Source organism: Pogoniulus pusillus, chromosome 18 (assembly GCF_015220805.1).
Source record: "Pogoniulus pusillus isolate bPogPus1 chromosome 18, bPogPus1.pri, whole genome shotgun sequence".
Taxonomy (NCBI): Eukaryota; Metazoa; Chordata; class Aves; order Piciformes; family Lybiidae; genus Pogoniulus; species Pogoniulus pusillus.
The window spans coordinates 12,270,482-12,293,581 of NC_087281.1; the positions used below are offsets into that span (position 1 = coordinate 12,270,482).

Here is a 23,100-nt window from a genome sequence, read left to right on the forward strand (position 1 = left end):
CTTGCCAGAGAGAGTGATTGGCATTGGAATGGGCTGCTCAGGGAGGTGGTGGAGTCACCATCCCTGGAAGTGTTGAAGCAAAGCCTGGCTGAGGCACTTAGTGCCATGGTCTAGTTGATTGTCTAGGGCTGGGTGCTAGGTTGGACTGGACGATCTTGGAGGTTTCTTCCAACCTGCTTGATTCTATGATTCTATGATAATTTCCTTCCCTTCTCTTTTGTTTTTGTGGTGGGTTTGTTTGTTTGTTTTTAATATCCTGGATACTGTGATTAGGTTCTTGTAGTTTCTCTTCTGTCTTAGGGTGCATCTCACAAGTAGAAACTGCATAAACTCAGTCAATTAAAGAGTCATCACTCAGCTCCAGGCCTTGGAAATGTAAGAATTCAGGGTTTCGTGGCATGATTTTTATTCTCTTTTAAACACCTGAATTCTAATTGGAGAGCTTAAAACCTTCTTTATTACTTTGTACTAGAAGGTTTCACTCATGAAATCTCTATTTGTTTAGGGCCTTCCTGTGGTTCACAGGATTAGTGCATTATTGTAACTTCTTTTGTACTTGAGGCACTCAGCTGTTTAGTTTTTGGGTGGGGACACCATTTGCCCAGTCTTGCTACAGACTTTAACTATATTGCACCAACAGTGCTAAACAGGATGTCCAAAGTTAACATTACAGGTAGTCATAAACATCACACAAGTTCAGACAGATAGTCTTTTATGTCAAAGACAGCAAAGGTTCTCCATACATAATACAGTAAAGACACAAATTGAAATGGAAAAAGTTGATTTTTACAGTTTGTGGCCTAACAATCTTTGCAAGTCATAACGAAAACCTGATTTGTTCCCTCAGTGCTAACTGTGGTAGGACAATATGAGTGCATTCCATAGGTGAGGTCAAAAGACCATCACTGTGCATGTACTGACTTCCATATTCCTGCAGAGTACTGAAGTCATCTGCTTGCTTCCATACTAATGTTTTGTTTGCTAAGTCACATCTACTGAAAGTGACTGAGAGGAAGTGTCATATTTTTACTTTTGATGGTTTTGTTCCAATGAATAGAATCATAGTTTCATAGAATCAACCAGGTTGGAAGAGACCTCCAAGATCATCCAGTCCAACCTATCCAACCTATCTGTCTAGTCATAGAATCAGCCAGGTTGGAAGAGATCTCCAAGATCATCCAGTCCAACGTAGCACCCAGCCCTGTCCAATCGACTAGACCATGGCACTAAGTGCCTCATATAATTTGAAAGAGGTAAAGAAAACAGGCCTGAATATTTTCTTCTTTTCTTAGACTATGTCAAAGCATCTCATATATTTCAAGCCTCAGGAGTATCTGAGGTGGTTGGCCTAGTTGTTCTGCTTGCCTTTCAAGAGTCAGATATGTGACACTGGAGCTCACATGACTCATGTTTAGAGTCATTGTCTGCAGATGTTTAACAGGAGAACTTTGCTAATAAATATTTGCTTTGGCTACACACAGAGCTTCAAAGCACTTGAATGAAAACAATTTTCCAGTGAAAGCTAACATACCTCATTTTCTGCTGTAGTAATTGGCTTTATCTTCCATGTGTTTTACACTTTCCTGCTAGGGCTCTAAGAAAGCTGTAGCACACCATATAGTCAAGAATTTCCTCTGTAAAAATGGGTGATGTAAAAATAAGCTCAGCATTATTTTGTCTATGCTCTTTCTAAAGTCAGTGCTGGTAAAAATGCACACAGTCAATACTATATCCCCATGGCATGCCATCTGTGGCCCTACCCCTGGTTACAGGGAGTTTGTGTGAACTTGGGGAGAATCTTCAGAAGCCTGCACTTATCCTTCTCCTTATCTATGTGCACAGTGTACAGGGTTAACCCTCCTGGGGGAGTGATCTTGAACCTGACCCCAGGAGGCCTTGACCCCTCCCCAGGTGTGGGTCTGAACACTACCAAGTGATAGTGGTTAGCCCACTTCCCCTTCCCAAGATCCATAAACGCAGGGGGACTTGCTGTTTGTCTCTCTCTGCCTCTCCTGCTTGCCATCAATCATTCACCATCCTATTTCCTGCTGCTCTTTGTTTCACCACGTGGCCATCACCCACGAGGTGGACAAAAAAAACATTACCATCAAATCTAGTTGTATATTTACATGTTTTGTGTCTTGTTTTCCCTTCCCTATACCTTTGTAACTTCCCTACCTCATATACCTTTTATTTATTGCTAAATTTTTCTTCTTTTAACTTCCAAATCACAGTGAGTTAATTATTTGGGTCTGTACACCTTTCCTCTCTCCATCTAATTCCTTTTCTTTTGGGAAAGAAGGGAGAAGAGGGAAGGGCATTCTATAAATTGTTATTGGTTCTATCAACTATATTTGAGTCTCTGGGAAATTTAAATTAGAACCAAGACACACAGCTTGGCTGTGTTAACCTGCTGCTGTACAAACATCTCATCATTTATCACTCCCACTCTGAGCCACACCTGGGCTTAGCTCAGCGTACCTCATAAACAGAAGGAGAGAGGTGACACTGAAGCTGTAGCCATACCAATATGTTAACAGCATTGCTGGCAGAAAAGACTGCTGTTGCCTTCCTGATGTCCCCAGCCACTTGTTCTGACGCACATACTTTTTTTTTTTTGTCTGCTAGTGACCTGGATAAGGGAGGTGCAAAAGGACAGAGGAGCAGCTGAGGTCATGAGAACTTGCCTGCATGCCTGTTTTAGCATCAGCACTTGCATATGCTGGCATAAGCTCCGTGGGCTGATGGCATAAGAAACACTTGTGGCACTTTTACCTGGGGGATGATCCAAGCCCTGACATAATTGCTATCATAGGTGCACAGCAATTGCCATTCTTGATGAAGGTTAGGATCTATTTGGATGCAGCATGGCCAAGACGCTAGAAAGCACTGTAGCATGCAGGCAGAACCAGTCTGACCATTAGACAATCTGCATACTGGTTTCTAGTAGAGTCTGATCTACTGTAAACCAGGGGGCCTCAAACTTTTTAAACAGAGGGCTGGTTCACTGTCCCTCAGACACGGTCAGGGGACGGGCTATAGTTTGGTTCCAGCCCAGTAGTGTCGGGGGCTGGACTATAGTTTGGTTCCAGCCCAGCAGTGCTGGGGGCTGGACTATAGTTTGGTTCCAGCCCAGTAGTGTCGGGAGTCAGACTATAGTTTGGTTCCAGCCCAGTAGTGTTGGGGGCTGGACTATAGTTTGGTTCCAGCCCAGTAGTGTTGGGAGTCAGGCTATAGTTTGGTTCCAGCCCGGTAGTGTCGGGAGTCAGGCTATAGTTTGGTTCCAGCCCAGTAGTGTCGGGAGTCAGGCTATAGTTTGGTTCCAGCCCGGTAGTGTCGGGAGTCAGACTATAGTTTGGTTCCAGCCCAGTAGTGTCGGGGGCTGGACTATAGTTTGGTTCCAGCCCGGTAGTGTCGGGAGTCAGGCTATAGTTTGGTTCCAGCCCATCAGTGTCGGGAGTCAGGCTATAGTTTGGTTCCAGCCCAGTAGTGTCAGGAGTCAGACTATAGTTTGGTTCCAGCCCAGTAGTGTCGGGAGTCAGGCTATAGTTTGGTTCCAGCCCAGTAGTGTTGGGAGTCAGGCTATAGTTTGGTTCCAGCCCATCAGTGTCGGGAGTCAGGCTATAGTTTGGTTCCAGCCCAGTAGTGTCAGGAGTCAGGCTATAGTTTGGTTCCAGCCCGGTAGTGTCGGGAGTCAGGCTATAGTTTGGTTCCAGCCCATCAGTGTCGGGAGTCAGGCTATAGTTTGGTTCCAGCCCAGTAGTGTCAGGAGTCAGACTATAGTTTGGTTCCAGCCCAGTAGTGTCGGGAGTCAGGCTATAGTTTGGTTCCAGCCCAGTAGTGTCAGGGGCTGGACTATAGTTTGGTTCCAGCCCAGTAGTGTTGGGGGCTGGACTATAGTTTGGCAGGTGCTTGGGGCGCAGAGTCCAGCGAGCGGATTCAGTGGCAGGAAGCAGCTGTTTGGTTTCCCCCACAACGCCTGCCAGGGTGGTTCTGTAAATACTGGCGGGACGGACTGAGGACCCTGGGGGGCCATATCCAGCCCGTGGGCCATAGTTTGAGGACCCCTGCTGTAAACCAACAGATTTATGTCCCTTTGAAACTCAGGCCAAATCCTGTAACAGGCCTTGAAAGTCTCCATAGAAGGAGACCTCACAACCTTTCTGGAGAGCCTGTGCCAGTGCTCTGTGACCCTTACAGTAAAGAAGTTCCTCCTTGTGTTCAGGCAGAACCTCTTGTGCTGCAATTTACACCCATTGCTCCTTGTCCTATCCCAGGGAGCAGTGAGCAGAGCCTGTCCCTCCCTCCTGGCCAGCCCTCAGATACTTATAAACATTTCTCAAATAGCCTCTAAGACTAAGCAGCCCCAGGTCCCTCAGCCTCTCCTCATAAGCCATGCCCTCCAGTCCCCTAATCATCCTCATAGCCGTCTGCTGGACTCTCCAGCAGATCCCTGTCCCACTTAAACAGGGATTTCCACATCAAGCAGGACACCCTCTGCCTGTGGACTCACCTCAGTGTGCTGCCAGTAGAAATATATGCAACTAAACTTCTCAGAAGAGGAAGAGTGCAAAGGCTTAAAAAAGCTGATACCGAGCACAGCTGAGGCAGTGGAGGGAATGAGGGCTGCGGTGTAAGTAACCACAGACACACAACTGCATGTTGGCACACACCAGACCGCACCAGTTCAGCAACAGTGTGAAGTTTCACAGCATTGTTTATTCCAGAAAAAGAGAAAATGCTTCAAGGAGAGCTGCTTTGCAGCAGTTCTCTGTGCACAGCACATAAACCTGAACATTAAATATTGGTTTAAATTAGTAAGAATAAATTTAAATTTAAAAATAGACTAAACCAAACCAATTTTCAGTCCACACTGGAACAAAGTTAGTTTTAGGAAGCATATTGCTATAGCAAATGCAACTCCTTGTTCCCTTGGACACTCTTGACCTCCTTGGACACTCTGATGCAATGATCTGGTAATCCCAGCCCAGCACCAAAATGTTTAAGTTACCCAGCAAGGAAAAAAAAATTGTCATCTCTAGCACATGAAGTTCCATGTTCACACTTCCCTTTGTATTTGTTTTTGTTGTTGTTGTTTTGTTTTCTTTCCCCTATCACAAACAGGAAAAAAAAACAACAGAAGCCAATATAACATATTAGCTTTTCCCACAAAACATCCCCAGGTGACAAAATCTACTTGGAAAATGAAAATAGAAACAGTACAGAGAGCAATCTTGGTCAGCTTGTGACCACTGTTAAGTCAAGGTGGGTAAGAAAGAGAATTAAAAAAATAGTTTACACCCAGCACCACAAACCTGGCATACTTTCTTTGAGATCAGAGAATGAGGGGGAAAAAAAAAGGTCCATTTTGCTGAGACCATTTCAAGAAAGTTTACTTTCCCTGAATCAGGAAAAATCCAAGTGTTAGGGTACAGAACTTGTGTTTTATATATATATAAATACACATATACATATTTATATAAATATAAAAGCAGAGCCTCCTCCCATTTCTCCTCCTAAATGACTGTTATTAAAGCTTGTAACAGAATTAGCTGGTCTTCAGAAATGGGTGTTCTCTGCACACGTGCCACAGAGAGTGTATCTCAGCTAGAGCAAAACAGCTAGGAAGGGACATGAAACATTAGATAATGGAGGTGGATTTGGGTGAGCTGCTACAAAGGGCAGGAGGCAATGACTGGAAATGGCCTTGCTGCTCCAGGATGGCACTCTGGCCTGCCAGAGCTGATTTGGTGTGGTGTAGGAGGGTGGCTGCACCAACCCATTCAGCCCTTTGGCAGCCCAGCCACCTACCAACTCTATTCTGTACCAGCTGCTGAAGAGGGCCTGACCCTTGCTTTTACAGATATCCCAGTATGCCCCCTAAACACATGCACATGTGGAAGTACTCCTCACCACGCTGCCATGGATCTTTTTACCTACCATCCTCTAATTCATCTGCACTGCTCCCTGCTTCTGCTTGGTTCCCCCTCCTAGTTCTTCCAAAGCCACTGCTTGCTGGTGGAGACCACACATTTTTTTATCTCTTCATACAGAAGCTCCTGTTCACACTGTTTTACCAAGAATGCATTACCACAGTCTTGTAAAACTCAGTAATTTCCTCCAAGGACCAAGGTTCTCAGGTGTTTTCTCTCTGGGACAGTAAGTCAGGGCTGGCAGCAGATACTCTTTGAACGACGCTGGCTTTGTTCCAGAGAAAGTAGGTACAAAGTGCAAAGGATTTCTTGAAATCAGAAGGTATGTCCACCACTGACAGCTCACTGTCCTTCATGTCGTACAGCACCTGGTTCAGGCAAGTTATTATTCACATGTCTGTGCAGCATTCATTCTTCCTGGAGTGAATAGAGATCAGTAGATGTCTGCTGCTGACCAGCGAAGTCACTTCATCATGACGCATGCTGGAACAGCTGAAAACATTTAAACCTGTGTTCTTCATAGCAAAAAGTGCTTCTCATGAGGAAAAAAACATGAAAACAGTGTTCCTGTGGAACATCTTAAGGACTCAAAAATAGTATTTTCTAGGTGGGAATGACGGAGCACACCTACTTCATTTGGCTTCATCTCAGTAAGGAAAGAGCTACCAGTAAAATTGGCACATCTTCGTAAAGTTGTTAAACTCAGGATGCTGGCTGGAATGTTCAAAAAACAACTGAATAAAGGAGAACTTTGCCTTACACTGGGCTTCTGCTAATTCTGGTGATTTCGTGTGCAGGTTGTCCAAAACCATTCTGCTAGCCAAGTAAGGATGAATTTCTCAAACAATAAACTGTAGGTTTTCAAAGAGGCATTTTGGGGGTGCTGCTACAACCTGGTTGAGGTAAGTCTCTTCATGCCCCGTCGCTGAGCCAGATTGGAGGACAATACAGGCTCGAGCCTTGGTGCCTGAGGTGCTTGGTTTAAAGCAAAGTAAGTGGCTGCCATTGCACCCTGTAAAACAGAGAAAGAGAAAATGCTAGGATGAAAGTCAGTTTTTGCTGCTTTCCTCCTCACTTCCCCAATTGAGTCCTCTGAAAAAATGGGTGTGCATGGATGATTTCCATGGAATGATAACAACATTTAGGCTTGTCAGACAGCTGAGATATCTCTGATTCAAAGTGGTGGGTAGCAGTATGTGTAGAGAATGTCACCAGGTTATTACAAAACAGCTTGAACTGAAAACTATTGAGCAGCTGACAGGTAAAAAAAAATTACAGTTAACACAGTGCCACATCAAATATGTCTTCTGCAAATAATCTTCCCAATTTCTGTATCACTTTCCAGAATATTCAGACAAATGACAGCTCAACCTGCAAGGAAGGAAGAGGCGGGAGTGTAGGATGTACCTTCACCAGATGAACATCCTGTCTGCTGAGTTGATTTTGAGACAGATACTCCCTGTTCACTATCCATGGATGTCTTAGGACTTGGACTGCTGTGAGGCGCTGATGGGGGTCTACATGAAGCATCTTAGATACAATGTCCTGGGTTTAAAAGGAAGAGAAAAGAAAAGGGGAAAAGGTAGTTAAAGGCAGTGCAGGTTTTACTAAGATTTTCCCAGTAGCAGTGTCATCACCAGCATGTCCAGTGGAGAGAAGAATGATCAGAATCACAGAAACATTCCAGTTGGAAAAGACCCTCAGGATCACCAAGTCCAACTGATAACCCTACTCTACAAGGTTCACCCTAAACCATATCCTCAAGCACCACATCCAAACGACTTTTAAACATTGTAATGTCGAGACCATTCCCTCTCTCACTATTTACTTGTGTGAAGAGACCAGCAGCAGCCTCTCCAAAATGTCCTGTCTGTGCAACTGATCCTTCTGCTAACTCCCCTTGCCAATCTTCCAAACTCACCTTGAACATAAGGCAAAGTCTGGGATAAGGTAGAGGGATGGAAAGGAGGTGGAAGGGTGGTTGAGAGCCCCTCCTGGGGACTCTGGTTTCTGGGGGGACTGCTGTGGATTACTTTTTAACTTGTGTATTTCTGTCTGTAGCTTTTATATATTATACATACCTGCTTGTATATTGTGCTAAGCTGTAATTATAGCTTCATTCTTTAAATTTCCAGTGCCTGAGTCTAGTCTGGGTGATTTTCTTAAGTGGAGGGGTGGGTAATACCCAAACCATCACAAGAAGAAAGCTTTTATTTCTTGAGGCACTGAGAAATAACCCTTCTGACTACCTGAAGATTGTTACAACTGCAGACTGCAAGCTTGTTTCAGCAAACAAGAACAAAATCCCATAACGTGTTCACTGACCTTTGCAGTATCAGATACTGAATCCCAGTTTCCTCCCGTTAGAGCATATTTGCCACTGCCAATCCTGGCCAGAATCTCCTCTGGGGTGTCATCTGGTCCATTTGCAAAAGGAGTGAATCTATTTAAAAGAAAAAAAGAGGAAAAAACGTACAGTGTAATTTGCATGGGAATGATTTCTGGGATCTTGGGGTAACTGCCATGGATTACAGAATCACAGAATCTCTTAGATTGGAAAAGACCTTCAGTGTCATTGAGTCCAATCATTAATTTCACACTGACAAGTCCCTGACTAAAGCAAAACCCTCAGCACAACATCTCATCACTAGGAATCACTATGGTTGGAAAGGACCACCAGGATCATCCAGTCCAACCTTCATCCCAGCATCTTTCATCACCAGGACCATAGCCTCAAGCGCCACATCCACTCTCCTTTTAAACACCTCCAGGGATGGCGACTCCAGCATCTTCCTGGGCAGCCTGTTCCAGTGCCTGACCACCTGCTCAGGAAAGAACTTCCTCCCAACATCCAACCTAAACCTCCCCTGATGCAGCTTGAGGCCATTTCCTCTTGCCCTATCATTAGTAATGTGGGAGAAGAGACCAGCTCCAGCCTCACTACAAGCTCCTTTTAGGTAGTTGTAGAGGGCAATGAGGTCCCCTCTCAGCCTCTTCTTCTCCAGACTAAACAATGCTAGCTCCCTCAGCCACTCCTCATAGGTCATGTTTGCCAGACCTCTCCCCAGCCTCGCTGCCCTTCTTTGCACCTGCTCCAGCACCTCCTATGCTGTGGTGACCGAAACTCAACACAGTACTCAAGGTGTGGTCTCACGAGTGCTGAGTACAGGGGCATGATCACCTCCCTGCTCCTGCTGGTCACACTATTTCTGATACAGGCCAGGATGCTGTTTGCCTTCTTGGCTACCTGGGCACAGATGGTGCCCAGGACTTGGGCACTGATTCTGGAATGGACAGACATTGATGCTTTGTTTTCACTCAAAGCACACTGTCCAATGGTTCAACATATTGAGTTGTTCTGCAGAGCAAAAGACTGATTTTTTTCCCCTACATTTTTGTTATGTTCTATTTTTAAGTAATGAAAAATTAAAAAACAACAACAAACAAACAGATAGGTTTTTACTTTTGAAATTGTTTTAACTTTGTTTTATTGCCAATTGCCAATGGTGATGGCAAAACAGGATTACAGGGTTACAGGAACATCCAGGTTGGAAAAGACCCTCAGGATCACCAAGTCCAACCTGTTAACCCTAGTTTACAAGATTCACCTTAAACCATATCCCTATGCACCACATTCAAATGATCCTTAAACACATCCAGGGATGGTGACTACACTACCTCCCTGGGCAGCCCATTCCAATGGCAAATCACTCTCTCTGGGAAGAACTTCCTCCCAACATCCAGCCTAGACCTTCCCTGGCACAACTTGAGACTGTGTCCCCTGGAAAAAACTTATTCTAATTCTAGATCTTGGTGTCTACTTTCTTCCTTTGTGCAGTGAAGGACATTTATCAAAGGAGGCATACAGTTTGCTGTCTCATCTGTGCCTCCTTTTTGGCTTAGTGCTGAGCCCACAGGAGACTAATGCTCCAGAAAAAAACTCTTCACTTACCCTGCCAACATGGTATACAGTAGGATCCCCAAGCTCCAGATGTCACAGGCTGCATCATAACCTTGTCGTTTAAGGACCTATGTGAAGGAGAGAGAAAGATGAAAATAGGTTAATCTGCATTCCTGAATTTTTAGCTTCTGATCTTCAAAAAGCACTGTTTAGTAGAATTATAGAATCACAGTTCTATCTGTGCACATTTCCAGGGCTTAGATTCATGTTCAGCTCAAACAGGTGACTGGCTCAAGATCAAAAAGTTTAGTAGTGGTGTGAAGCAAGGTGAAGCTCAGGCTGGAATGAGCTTGTTAGTGTTCAAGCCTAGCACATCTGTAACCTCCACAGTGAGAATGTCACAGATGAGTGTAGTGTGTTGAAGGCTCTGGTGGCCTTCTCTGACCATCTAACATACAGCAAAGTGGAACAACATTTCAGTGCTCTAAAATGTTTCTTTAAATAGGTCATTCATACTGTGAAACATAACCTCCTAATGTAAAGGTTACCAAGAACTCTGTGGATGCAACAAGTGTAGGGCTGAGTGACAGTGGTGTGTCTGAGCTCACTTTGAATTTGGTGTAACAAATGGACACACACTGTCACATATCTCATGTAGATAGTAGAGAAGCTCAACAACTGTGAAGGAAGCTAAAAGGCTTATTCTTATCTTACTTCTGGATGAAAAAAGTGGCCACATTTAGATTGCATGTAATAGATAATAAGGCTATAACTTAATTCCTTTTTCCTATGGTGAAACCAGGACCCATGATACTCACAGCAGATACCTGACAAGTAGGTTGAATATTGGTAGAGGATGGTGAGTTACAGCAGAGAGGGTAAAATCTAGATATCATAGAATCAGTTAGTTTTGGAAAGGACCACAAGGATCATCTAGTTCCAACCCTCCTGCCATGCCCAGGGACACCCTACCCTAGATCAGGCTGCACACAGCCTCATCCAGCCTGGCCTTAAACACCTCCAGGGATGGGGCCTCAACCACCTCCCTGGGCAACCCATTCCAGGCTCTCACCACTCTTAGCTGAAGAACTTCCTTTCAACTCTGACTGATTCTATGATTCTATGATTCCATGCCAGGGACTAGAAAAGCGTAGCTGGTAGTTACTTGTTACTGACAGCAACTTCATGTCACAGAGAACAACAAGCTCTAGTAAGGGTTATCAGTTAGTGTCACTGCTATTTGAAAATATCTCCAGCAGGACCGTGCAACTGTGGTTAAAGTGAGAACTTTAAAGTAAGATGGCAGGAGCAAGTTTGGGAAACCTTGATCAAAAACATTAGTTTTTGATAGTTTGACCTAAGGGGCAGATATTAACAAACAGTAACAGGTAGATATCTTAGGAACAGAGCTTTGCAAAAGGTGCAGTGGTGTCTTGCTCTAATGAATGCTGGAGAATTTACCACTCATGAAGGGATTTAGGTGACCTCCAGAATTTGGTGGAATCTGAAATAGAGACACGAGCTGTTTCTCAGCACTACACACAGCAGGCAGAGCATTGGGGTAATATAGAAGAAACTTTCCCTGGGTTCATCTAGCTCTGAGAATGGCTCAGGTATTTCTCCAATCCTCTTTTCATTTCTATAAGCTTTGATGTATTGGATTAACAATGTTATGAATACAGGCTTTTCTCAGGTGTGGCACAGAGATGCATGTAGCTGTGAATAATAAATGACCTCACAACTTCACATGTTGACAAGGTGGTTACTCACAAATTTTGAGGTAAACTCCAGAATAAAGTATTTTTCCCCTTGATATAAGAAAAATCAAGGAATGCTGGTAAAAAGGTCTCATAGACCAGATGTTCATTTTGAGAGTGTCTGTGACAAACCATAAAATACCAAACTCTGTAGAGTTGTTTGTTTATAGTAATCAGTTGCTAATATGCAAACCTAAACAAGGGCTACTGTAGAAGTGGCTGCAGCTACTCGTTGGAGAGCTGTGATAATCAATCTTGTAAAGACCCAGGCCTGCAGTGACTAAGGACAGCAGGAAGAAGATAAAGGAGAAGCAGGGATATCCTGACATCAGCAACAAAGAAGGATCTGCTGACCAGAGATGAGAAAGACCCTGTGAGGAAGACTGTGTGGGATGTTTATCACAGATAACCATTCCAGACCACCAGGGTTGGAACTGGGGTGGAGAATGGGAAAATACCTATGTTAATGAATTCCAAGAAATAATTGTAATAACCCTACCTCTTGTTATGAATATGCCTGCTCTTGTGACATAAACTGTGGCTTGTGCCAGCATGGGATGTGCAGGATTGATGGAGTTATCCTGCCTGCACCCAGCGCTGTGATAAAACATGTCTACTTCATAACTCTGCATGAGTTCTGGGGTTCATTTCGCCGGTCACCCCCTTTATTCAACTATGGCACTAGTAGGGAAACAGCAGACCTGACCCAGCCTGGCTCTTCATTCCCTGCACACATTGCGACTCGCACTAGGTGGCAGCCAGCGCGCATCTTTCTCCCGGGGAGCCTTCATCTCTGCTAGTTCTCAGCTGAATCTCAAATGAAATGTTTCCGAAATAACGGAAGATCTATGTGAATAAACATGTCCTCCTTTTCCTGCCACAGCTCTGCTGACTTTCTGCTGCATTGTTTTGTCTCATGGCCATGAGGCAGACTTTGGAGCAGGACTAAGGCAGGGAATGTGAAAGTCACATTCAGGCTGAAAGGCAGCACTGCATCACAGGTAAATTCTAAAAGCACTTAAGGCTTTATGTGAGCTCTCTGCCACTTCTGGTAATGTTTCAATTAATCTCCAACACTTCCTGCATCCGCAGGACCTGTCTTACTCAACACAAACATCTAGGAGTGCAAGTTCTGCTTTCAGCTCAAACCAGAAGAATCTGATGTGCTCTGGGCTGGCAACATTTGTGAATATACAAACACTATACAAAATGACCTATCACAAAAAATAGCTGCACCTATTTGAAGCACATTGTGTCTTGGAGGAAAAACTCATGCTTTAAATCTTGCAATTTGGTTTTTGGTTTGGGAATTGAACTATTGTGGTGACACGGAGGTTATTTTTGTTCTTGGAGTTTTTGAGGGGTTTTAAACATATTTTCATAGACTCATAGAATCAACCAGGTTGGAAGAGACCTCCAAGATCATCCAGTCCAACCTAGCACTCAGCCCTAGACAATCAACTAGACCATGGCATTAAGTGCCTCAGCCAGGATTTTCTTGAACATCTCCAGGGACAGCAACTCCACCACCTCCCTGGGCAGCCCATTCCAATTCCAATGCAAATCACTCTCTCTGGCAACAACTTCCTCCTAACATCCAGCCTAGACCTCCCCCAGCACAACTTGAGAATGTGTCCCCTTGTTCTGTTGCTGGTTGCCTGGCAGAAGAGACCAACCCCCACCTGGCTACAGCCTCCCTTCAGGTAGTTGTAGGCAGCAATGAGGTCACCCTGAGCCTCCTCTTCTCCAGGCTAAACATCCCTGGCTCCCTCAGCCTCTCCTCACAGGGCTGTGTTCCAGGCCACTCACCAGCTTTGTTGCCCTTCTCTGGACACGTTCCAGTATCTCAACATCTCTCTTGAATTGAGGAGCTCAGAACTGGACACAGCACTCAAGTTGTGGCCTGACTTGTACTGAGTACAGGGGAAGAATAACCTCCCTTGTCCTGCTGGCCACACTGCTCCTGATCCAGGCCAAGATGCCATTGGCTCTCCTGGCCACCTGGGCACACTGCTGGCTCATGTTCAGCTACTGTCTACCAGTAAATTTTGATGAATTTTAAAGAGCTCATTCCAGTGTCTAAAATGAAATTCTAACCAAACAGCAATACAATCACAAACCAATCTATCTTGGCAATGGAAGAGGTTTTTTTTCTGAAAACAATTTATTTTGAATTTATCATGCCCTGGCAATGGTCTCTATTTAACAAATTCTCCTGCTGGTACTGGAAGACAGTGATGCCTGTGACTAGTGGTATCATGCAAGGACACCGTGCTTCTCATCCCAGTTACATACCATGCCGATGAACACTGGATGGAGAAGAAAAGACTGCTGAATGATAGCATGAGACAGGAGTATTTGACACCAGAGGACAGATGAAGTATTGAAACTCAATAGTTCTGTATACTGCTTATAAAGACCATAACAAGCAGAGAGCAAAGCAGCTGTGAATGCTTTAAGGGTCAAAAATCACAGCAAACAGCTGTGAGACCCAAATCCTCTTACATGGGGCTGAATTAAAGGAACAGCACTCAGAATGATTCAAAGCCACTTGTCCCTACACTGGAGGCAGCCTTTTTGGACTGCTTCTATCTCCCTGTTTGTGAAAACTGGAAACCAGCCTTTTCCTACGTCCTACATTCAGGAAGGATTGTGTTGGGGTATTATTACCCACTCACGGGGGCTAGCCACAGTCCAGACAGTGCCCAAATGCTTTCAGGGGACTCTGTCTTGTTGGACGTTGAGACTTGAATCTTCCCAGCTGCTGGGGACAGGACGCAGACAATCTCTGACGTTGTTTCCTGGCTCTTCTGGATCATCTGTGTATGTGTTCAGGGATTCTAAGCAGGACCCTCAGGTGCAGAGGCAGATGTGGTGCAGTCTCAGCACCATGTCACGCTGGCCACACAGGCTGATCGCCTGCAGGCATCCAGGCTCTGCTCCTGGTAACTGGCGGCAGTGGAGTTTAGCAGGCAGCAATAAGGCAGTGTGCAATAGCAGCAGGGCTGGGCACAGCAGAGAGAGCAGGCACAGAGCAGGGAAGCAAAGCAGGGAAGCAAAAGCAGGTTGTTCACCTGCAGATCTCCTTCTATCAGTGTGGGCCGAGATTAAATGCCCTTTGGACACAGAATAGCCAATCAGGATGGCAGTTAGCCAAACCTTACCACATTAGGCAAAGCCACAGGCTCACTTTTCCCTAATTTGGGCAAAGCACAGCCTTGCACTAGGCAGGCACAAGCTAAGTGTGTGTGCCTTACACCACAGGACCCTGGGCAGGCCAGGCTCTCTGGCTCCAGGTATTGTGTCTGTTTCCTGCGCTTGCCTCTCTGGTGGAGCAGAAAAACATGCCTGGGCAAGGCAGGACAGGTACAAGCCTATTTGGGGCCTATCAGGCCTACCACAACAGATTGGTACTAGGAAAGCCCAAAATTGAGATTTTTTTCTGTAGCTCAATGAAGCAAATGATAAAGCTCCCACTGATTTCAGCATGGTAAGGATTTCATGCATGGCTATTTCTTTTGAGACTTATTGGTGATATCAGGATTTCCCTCTTAAGCCTTATCATATTCTGATAGAGTGCACTAGAAGGAAGCAGTGTGAACAGAAGCACCTAGAGAAAAACAGTATTTATGTGAGTAATGAGCCAAAGCATTTTGTATGTCAGTCCAAAACACAGCAGTTTCTGCTGGGAGAAAACTGCCCCAACAAGACCACAAATAGGAAACTTATGGTTAAGAGAGGCTGTGCATGTGCTGGTAGCCTGGTTTCTGCCTTGCTCCCCTTGTAAAGGCAGCAAGAGAAAGGAAGAGATGGAAAGAATTCTTCCTAGGATATGCTCATTACTCATAGCTTTGAAATGCAATCCTACCTCAGGAGCCACAAAGTTGGCCGTGTAGCAGGGTGTCATGAGCAGCCCATTTTCAGCTCTCAGTTGCTTGGCAAACCCGAAGTCACAGATCCTGATGGAGTCTGGGTTTCCTGACTCATCCATGTAGAGGATATTACTTGGCTTGAGATCTCGGTGCACCACCTTAACAAGAAAGCAATGAGTAACAAGTGAAGAGCGCATTCAGGGAGCTCCAGACTGCACTGCCATTTCTGGTGTGCTGGTTGAGACAGCTTAAGAGCTTATGCCAAAAGTATTTGGGTTTTGGAGTAAAGTTGTTTAAAAGCCTCGGGTAACAAAAGTACAGATGCAGCAGTACTCCAGGTGGGGTCTCACCAGAGCAGAGTAGAAGGGGAGAATCACCTCCCTCGACCTGCTGGTCACACTTCTCCTGATGCAGCCCAGGCTCTGGTTGGCCCTCTGGTAGCCAGAGGGGGTTGCTGTATAAACAGCTCAGTGTCAGTCTCCTGGAACCTGATGGTCCTAAATACTCAGCTGAAAAATCCTGTTATGGGGGAAATTGAGTAGGCATCTTCTGGTGAGACTGTCCATATGAACGGCTCACACCTGGAGGTAGGGATTATTTTTTTCCCTATTTGAAACTGTATCCACAAAAAAAACCTTTCTGTGAGCACACAAGTTCAAGTGGTTGTGTGTTTTACTATATATGCTGTGTTTCAGTGATGGGAAGACAGCTTTTATTGCTTATAGCAAGAATTAAAGACTAGCATTGTGCTAGTTTGAGCCTAGCTAGAATATTTTGACGAGAAGAATTAGATTGTAGGCTGTAAAAAGGAAACAGTGGTGATGTCTGCTGCACTCATAGGCTTGCTGAGATGTGTAAGAACATGAACACAAATAGATAACAGAGTTGCTCTCTATGGCTCTGGCTGTCTGCACTTCTAACTTGCTGCCTCACTAATCCTTCTGCCTCTAACCCCCCTGGCCAATCCTCCAAATTCACCTTAAATATAAGACAAAGTCTGGATAAGGTAGAGGGGTAGAAAGAAGATGAGAGGTTGGTTGGGAGCCCCTCCTGGGGACTCTGATTTCTGGGAGGGCTGTTGTGTTTCTGTATTACTTTTTAACTTGTCTATTTCTGTCTATAGCTGCAGATATTGCAAATACCTGCTTGTATCTTGTGCTAAGCTGTAAATATAAAGCTTCATTCTTTAATTTTCAGCTCGGCTGAGTCTAGCCTGGGTGATTTTCTTAAGTGTGTGTGGGGGCCAGGTAACACTCAAACCATCAAACCCATGAAACCATAAAAGCCCAAGCACAAGATGTGCTTGTCTGAACCCTGAAACAGGAAAAGCAGCACATAAATTTGACCAGTCATCCAAACTGCTTGTGCCCGAAAAGAATCAAAAGAGATTTTCAAACTGCTTTGTATAGAGAGCTTCAATGTAAAAGGCAGCTCTTTAACAGGATGTCAGAAGCTTTTCTCATCAATTGCTCAAGCTGCCACCTCATTTGTAAAGATGAGCATTTGATTTTCTACCTATCTGCTGGTTCAACTACGCTACATGAAATTCTGTTAAAAGATCAGGTATTGCATAATGACTGTGAGCAAAGGGTAAGCAAGCAATATCTCAATAAGACACATGAACTTGAAAGTCAGTATAATTTGTGAATAGGAATACCATTTCAGCATACTGCAGCTCAGTTGAGGAATTACTAAAGTCTATGACTCTATTTCACAACCCAAATATAATCATAAATATGGAGAAAAAATTTAGATTTTGGATGAAAAAAAATATATTTACAGAGTCACAGAATTCCTTAGATTGGAAAAGACCTTCAATGTCATCGAGTCCAATCATTAGTTTCACACTGACAAGTCCCTGACTGACCCAAATCCCTCAGCACAAAATCTCATCACTAGGAATCGCTATGGTTGGAAAGGACCACCAGGATCATCCAGTCCAACCTTCATCCCAGCATCCTTCATCACCAGACCACAGCCTCAAGCGCCACATCCACTCTCCTTTGAAACACCTCCAGGCAGGGACGGTGACTCCACCACCTCCCTGGGCAGCCTGTTCCAGTGCCTGACCACCTGCTCAGTAAAGAACTTCCTCCCAACATCCAACCTAAACCTCCCCTGATGCAGCATGAGGCCATTTCCTCTTGTCCTCTCATTAGTAATTTGGGAGAAGAGACCAGCTCCAGCCTCAATACAACCTCCTTGTAGGTAGTTGTAGAGGGCAATAAGGTCCTCTCTCAGCCTCCTCTTCTCCAAGCTAAACACCCCCAGCTCCCTCAGCCTCTCCTCACAGGGCTATGCTTTAGACCCCTCACCAGCTTCGTTGCCCTTCTCTGGACACGTTCCAGCACCTCAATCGATCCTCTCAGCCAGGTCATTGATGAAGAGATTCACATTTCAGAGAAGCAAAATCACAGTCAGTTGCCTTTTCTGAAAGTCAGATTTTTAAGACAGGCAAAAGAAGCAATTCTTACACCCTGAGAATGCAGGTAATCCACAGTCCTGGTGATGGTGCACAGCACAGCGCTGGCCTCCCGCTCTGAGAAGCACTTCTGACGAAGAATGCGGTCCAGGAGCTCACCTCCCCGCATCAGCTCCATCACCAGGTACACGTATTTCCCATCATCATAGACCTGTCAAAGCAACCCATGAGCTTGGTAAAGGTTGGTCCTTTTATCACAGGTTTGACCTTGTGTGAGATGTTGTTAGGAGAAAATGTCAGCTAATGTGTGGGAAATGTGCTTATTAAGCCCAACAACAGAAAAAGCAGCTTTATAAAATGCCTTAATCAAGACTTACTGCCCATGTCTGTAGAAACTTGCTGATTTATCCACACAGAAATGTAGCTTTCCTAATCTGATATAGTGTCAGCAGAGTAGACCAAGCTGCTAAATGCAGCACCACTTCACACAGCCTGAAATGACTGCTGGCTCTCACCCAAGCCTCCTTCTCAGTAATGTTCTTTTCTTCCACTTCTACAGGGTAACATTTGCCATTTTAAATATCAATATTTCCCTTTGACTCATGATCAGCTAAATAAACTGAGACCCCCATTTTGAATACTGTGTTCAGTTTTGGGCTCCCCAGTTTAAGAAGGACAGGGATCTGCTGGAGAGAATCCAGTGGTGGGCTACAAGGATGATTAGGGGACTGAAGAGCATGGCTTAAGAGGAGAGGCTGAGGGACCTGGGGCTTTTTAGTCTGGAAAAGAGAAGACTTAGAGGGGATTTGATAAATGTTTCTAAGTATCTGAAGGCTGCCCAGGAGTGGGGGGACAGGCTCTGCTCACTGCTCCCAGGGACAGGACAAGGAGCAATGGGTGTAGAGTTGCAGCACAAGAGGTTCCAGCTCAATACAAAAGGGAATTTCTTTAATGTAACAGTATAATACAGTTCACAGGGTCACAGGATCACAGGATGCCAGGGGTTGGAAGGGACCCAAGGAGATCATCAAGTCCAACTCCCCTGCCAGAGCAGGACAATGTTATCTAGCACAGATCACAGAGGAACACGTCCAGACAGGCCTTGAAAGGCTCCAGAGACAGAGACTCCACAACCTCTCTGGGGAGCCTGTTCCAGTGCTCTGTGACTCTTACAGCAAAGAAGTTCCCTCTTGTGTTGAGGTGGAACCTCCTGCGCTGCAGCTTACGTCCACTACTCCATGTCCTATCACAGGGAGCAAGTGAGCAGAGCCTGTCCACCCAAGTCTGGCCAGCTCTCAGATATTTATAAACATTTATTAAATCCCCTCTCAGTCTTCTCCAGACTAAAAAGTCCCAAGTCCCTCAGCCTCTCCTCATAAGGCACATGCTCTACTCCCCTAATCATCCTCATAACCCTCCACTGGACCCTCTGGGCTGATTAGACAATCATTGCAGAGTGTCTAACCTGACCAGAATTTCTATCTGCTATTCAGTAACTCAAGTCACATTTCTTCCCTTGATTTCAGTGGATCTGTTTTTAGCTCTGGACTTCAACTGAAGAATTTTCCAGACATAGACTGGTAGGTGAGCCTGACTGTAACGTGGCAATCATTTGATGAAGTGCTCAAAGACTACTCACATCTTTAAGAGTAATAATGTTTGGGTGCTGTCCATATCGCAAGAGGATCTCAATTTCTTCAGAGGGGTCTCTCTTGCTCTTATCAATTATCTGGAATAAACAAAGCATAGAGCAGTTCAGATAGTGGCTAGCAACACAGAGAACAAACCAAGAAATTTCTACAGTTTAAACAAATTAATATTTAAAATTCTTCAATTAATCATTAGTTTAGGTGAGGATAGCTCAAACCCTGAGCCATGCTGACTACATGGTTGGAAGAGACTTCCAAGATCATCCAGTCCAACCTAGCACCGAGGCCTAGACCATGGCACTAAGTGCCTCAGCCAGGCTTTTCTTCAACACCTCCAGGGACAGCGACTCCACCACCTCCCTGGGCAGCCCATTCCAATGCAAATCACTCTCTCTGCCAACAACTTCCTCCTAACACCCAGCCTAGACCTCCCCTGGCACAACATGAGACTGTGTCCCCTTGTTCTGTTGCTGGTTGCCTGGCAGAAGAGACCAACCCCCAGCTGGCTACAGCCTCCCTTCAAGTAGTTGTAGACAGCAATGAGGTCCCCCCTGAGCCTCCTCTTCTCCAGGCTAAACACCCCCAGCTCCCTCAGCTTCTCCTCATAGGGTTTGTGTACCAGGCCCCTCACCAGCTTTGTCGCCCTCTTCTGGACACATTCAGTATCTCAACATCTCTCTTGAATTGAGGAGCCCAGAACTGGACACAGTAAATGCTTACAGAGATGTAGATGCTTGCAGAGCATCACAGCACAGAACCCCTGCTCTTTGGATGCATTGTTAAGAAGCATCAATGGCTGTGGGGTGGTTTTTTTTAATTTTGATTTGTTTTGGTTGGTGTTTTTTTTTTTAATGCTTTTTTTTTTTTTAAATGGCTGAATTATGGTGAGACAGATTTAAGCACCCATTTAGAATTTTATACCTCAGGTATAATAGTCCATAGTTGAATACTTATCAGAGGCTTCATTGTCATGAGGACTGGCACGCATTTGCAGTGGTAATGATGGTCAGTAGTTGTCTGTGGTTGAGGTGTGCATTTGAAGCCATAGCAGTGATTTGATTTTGAAATGACGGCAGTGTGACATGTGCCAGTGCAGCAGGGAGCTGATGCACAGAGATGGCAGTGGTTCACATTCGAATAAATGAAGAAAAATATCCCAAAAGCAAGTGAGCAAAAAAAAAATCGACTGGCAATTTCTCCTTAAATAGTGCTGTTCACCTAGTTTAGCTGAGAGATTCTCAAACAGACAATGAAACCCTGACTGAACAACTCCTTCTAAATACAACCACAGTCACTAAATGTGTCCCACTCAACCAATAACTGACATGAAAACATCTACAGGGACCTTCCTTGGCTACACTAATTCAGCTCTTGTCATATTAATGGGGTTACGTAATGGGTTTGATGGGTGGAGCACGAGATGGATAAAGAACTGGCTTGATGGCTGCACCCAAAGACTGGCTGTCAATGGGTCCATGTCCAAGTGGAGACCAGTGACAAGCAGAGTCCTTCAGGGATCAGTCCTGGGACCAGTTTGCTTAACACCTTTTTCGGTGCCACAGACAGAGGCATTGAGTGCACCCTCAGCAAGTTTGCTGATGACACCAAGCTGTGTGGTGCAACAGACATGCTGGAGGGCAGGGATGCCATCCAGAGGGACCTGGACAGGCTGGAGAGGTGGGCACAAGCCAACCTCAGAAGGTTCAATAAGACTAAGTGCAAGGTCCTGCATCTGGGTTGAGGCAATTCCAAACACAAATTCAGGCTGGACAGTGAGTGGCTGGAGAGCAGCTCTGAGGAGAGGGACTTGGGGGTGCTGCTGGATGAGAAGCTCAACATGAGCCAGCAGTGTGCACTTGCAGCCCAGAAAGCCAACCAGATGCTGGGCTGCATCAGGAGAAGTGTGGCCAGCAGGTCAAGGGAGGTGATTCTCCCCCTCTACTCTGCTCTGCTGAGACCCCACCCGCAGTACTGCATCTAGTTCTGGAGCCTCTATTACAAGAGGGATGTGGAGATCCTGGAGCATGTCCAGAGAAGGGCCACAAGGATGCTCAGAGGGCTGGAGCACCTCTGCTATGAGGACAGGCTGAAAGAGTTGGGGCTGTTAAGCGTGGAGAAGAGTAGCCTCTGAGGTGACCTTCTTGTGGCCTTCCAGTATCTGAAGGGAGTCAACAAAAAAGCTGGGGAGGGACTTTTTAGGCTCTCAGGCAGTGACAGGACTAGGGGGAATGGAGCAAAGCTGGAGGTGGGTAGGTTCACACTGGATGTGAGGAGGAAGTTGTTGAGCATGAGAGTGGTGAGAGCCTGGAATGGGTTGCCCAGGGAGGTGGTTGAGGCCCCATCCCTGGAGATGTTTAAGGCCAGGCTGGATGAGGCTGTGTGCAGCCTGCTCTAGGGTAGGGTGTCCCTGCCCATGGCAGGGTGTTTGGAACTGGATGAACCTTGTGGTCCCTTCCAACCCTGACTGATTCTATGATTCTATGTGCTCCTGTTAGGAGCTGCCTAGCATAGACAAAACTGCAGAATTTACTGCTGCAAGTATCTCCACGACTGTGTGAAGTGCTACTATCACTATGGTACTATAACAAGCCCTACATTTCAGATTCCTTTTCTATTGTGTTTCCTGTAAAAAGAAATGCACAGAGCTGTGGAAAATTTTCAGCAACTATTAATAATGCAGGACTATAAATGTAGGTATATGGTCTTAAAATCCAACCCAAAAATAGTCTCAGCCATTGACATAAAACTCTAAGCAGTGTGGTACTGATTTAGTAGCAACAGCAGTAGATGGTATGTAATGCTACTAATTCATAACATGCTATAGCAATATCAGTCACAAGACAGTCCCACTGAATATGCATGATTTGTACTTTAACGTGTGCACAAGCTGCCATATGGTGATTAAATGGACAAGCTGCCCCCCAAACCCACCACAAATCATTGTCAGAGCTGTGAAGAGCCCTGCCAAATTTCCCTCAGTCCTTGGGTAGTCTGTCTGGACAGGCCAGAACAATTTTTTCCTCCATAATGACAGATTATCACCCTGATGGTGCATCTCTTCAGCATGCCTGTGATTTATCCTTGGTCTATGACTGATGAAGCAGCAAAAGAGGTGGCTGCTTCTACTTTAGCATATATCACTCTTCATAGAATCACAGAATCAACCAGGTCGGAAGAGACCTCAAGATCATTCAGTGCAGCCTAGCACCTAGCCCCGTCCAATCAATTAGACCATGGCACTAAGTGCCTCAGCCAGGCTTTGCTTGAACACGTCCAGGGATGGCAACTCCACCACCTCCCTGGGCAGCCTATTCCAATGGCAAATCACTCTCCCTGTCAAGAACTTCCTCCTAACATCCAGCCTATACCTCCCCTGGCACAACTTGAGACTGTGTCCCCTTGTTCTGTTATATGAAGCAGCCTGAAGCATAATTTGGAAAGTGGTCACTAAGTCAGATTTGCAGAGTCACAGTGATTTGCAGAGAAGCTGAGGGAGTTACTACAAAGTCTAACTGTGGTTGTACTCTGTCTCCTGGAAACAATCTAACTAAGATATTCTTCTTGCT

The 23,100-nt window shown here is 45.2% G+C and overlaps 1 protein-coding gene across 3 annotated transcripts in view; it reads right to left on the reverse strand.

Moving 5' to 3' along the window:
• Positions 1-4,699: 4,699 nt before the first annotated feature.
• The window catches only part of RPS6KA2 (ribosomal protein S6 kinase A2), a 222,899-nt gene continuing 204,498 nt past the window's right edge, over positions 4,700-23,100 (reverse strand). For all 3 annotated transcript variants that reach the window (XM_064158414.1, XM_064158415.1, XM_064158416.1), the window contains 7 exons: positions 19,525-19,614; positions 17,938-18,096; positions 15,460-15,621; positions 9,886-9,962; positions 8,259-8,376; positions 7,341-7,478; positions 4,700-6,945 (listed from right to left, as the gene is read on the reverse strand). In XM_064158414.1, the coding sequence (XP_064014484.1) occupies positions 6,820-6,945; positions 7,341-7,478; positions 8,259-8,376; positions 9,886-9,962; positions 15,460-15,621; positions 17,938-18,096; positions 19,525-19,614 (870 nt within the window). In that variant the 3' untranslated portion in view covers positions 4,700-6,819. The remainder of the gene's footprint in view (positions 6,946-7,340; positions 7,479-8,258; positions 8,377-9,885; positions 9,963-15,459; positions 15,622-17,937; positions 18,097-19,524; positions 19,615-23,100) is intronic.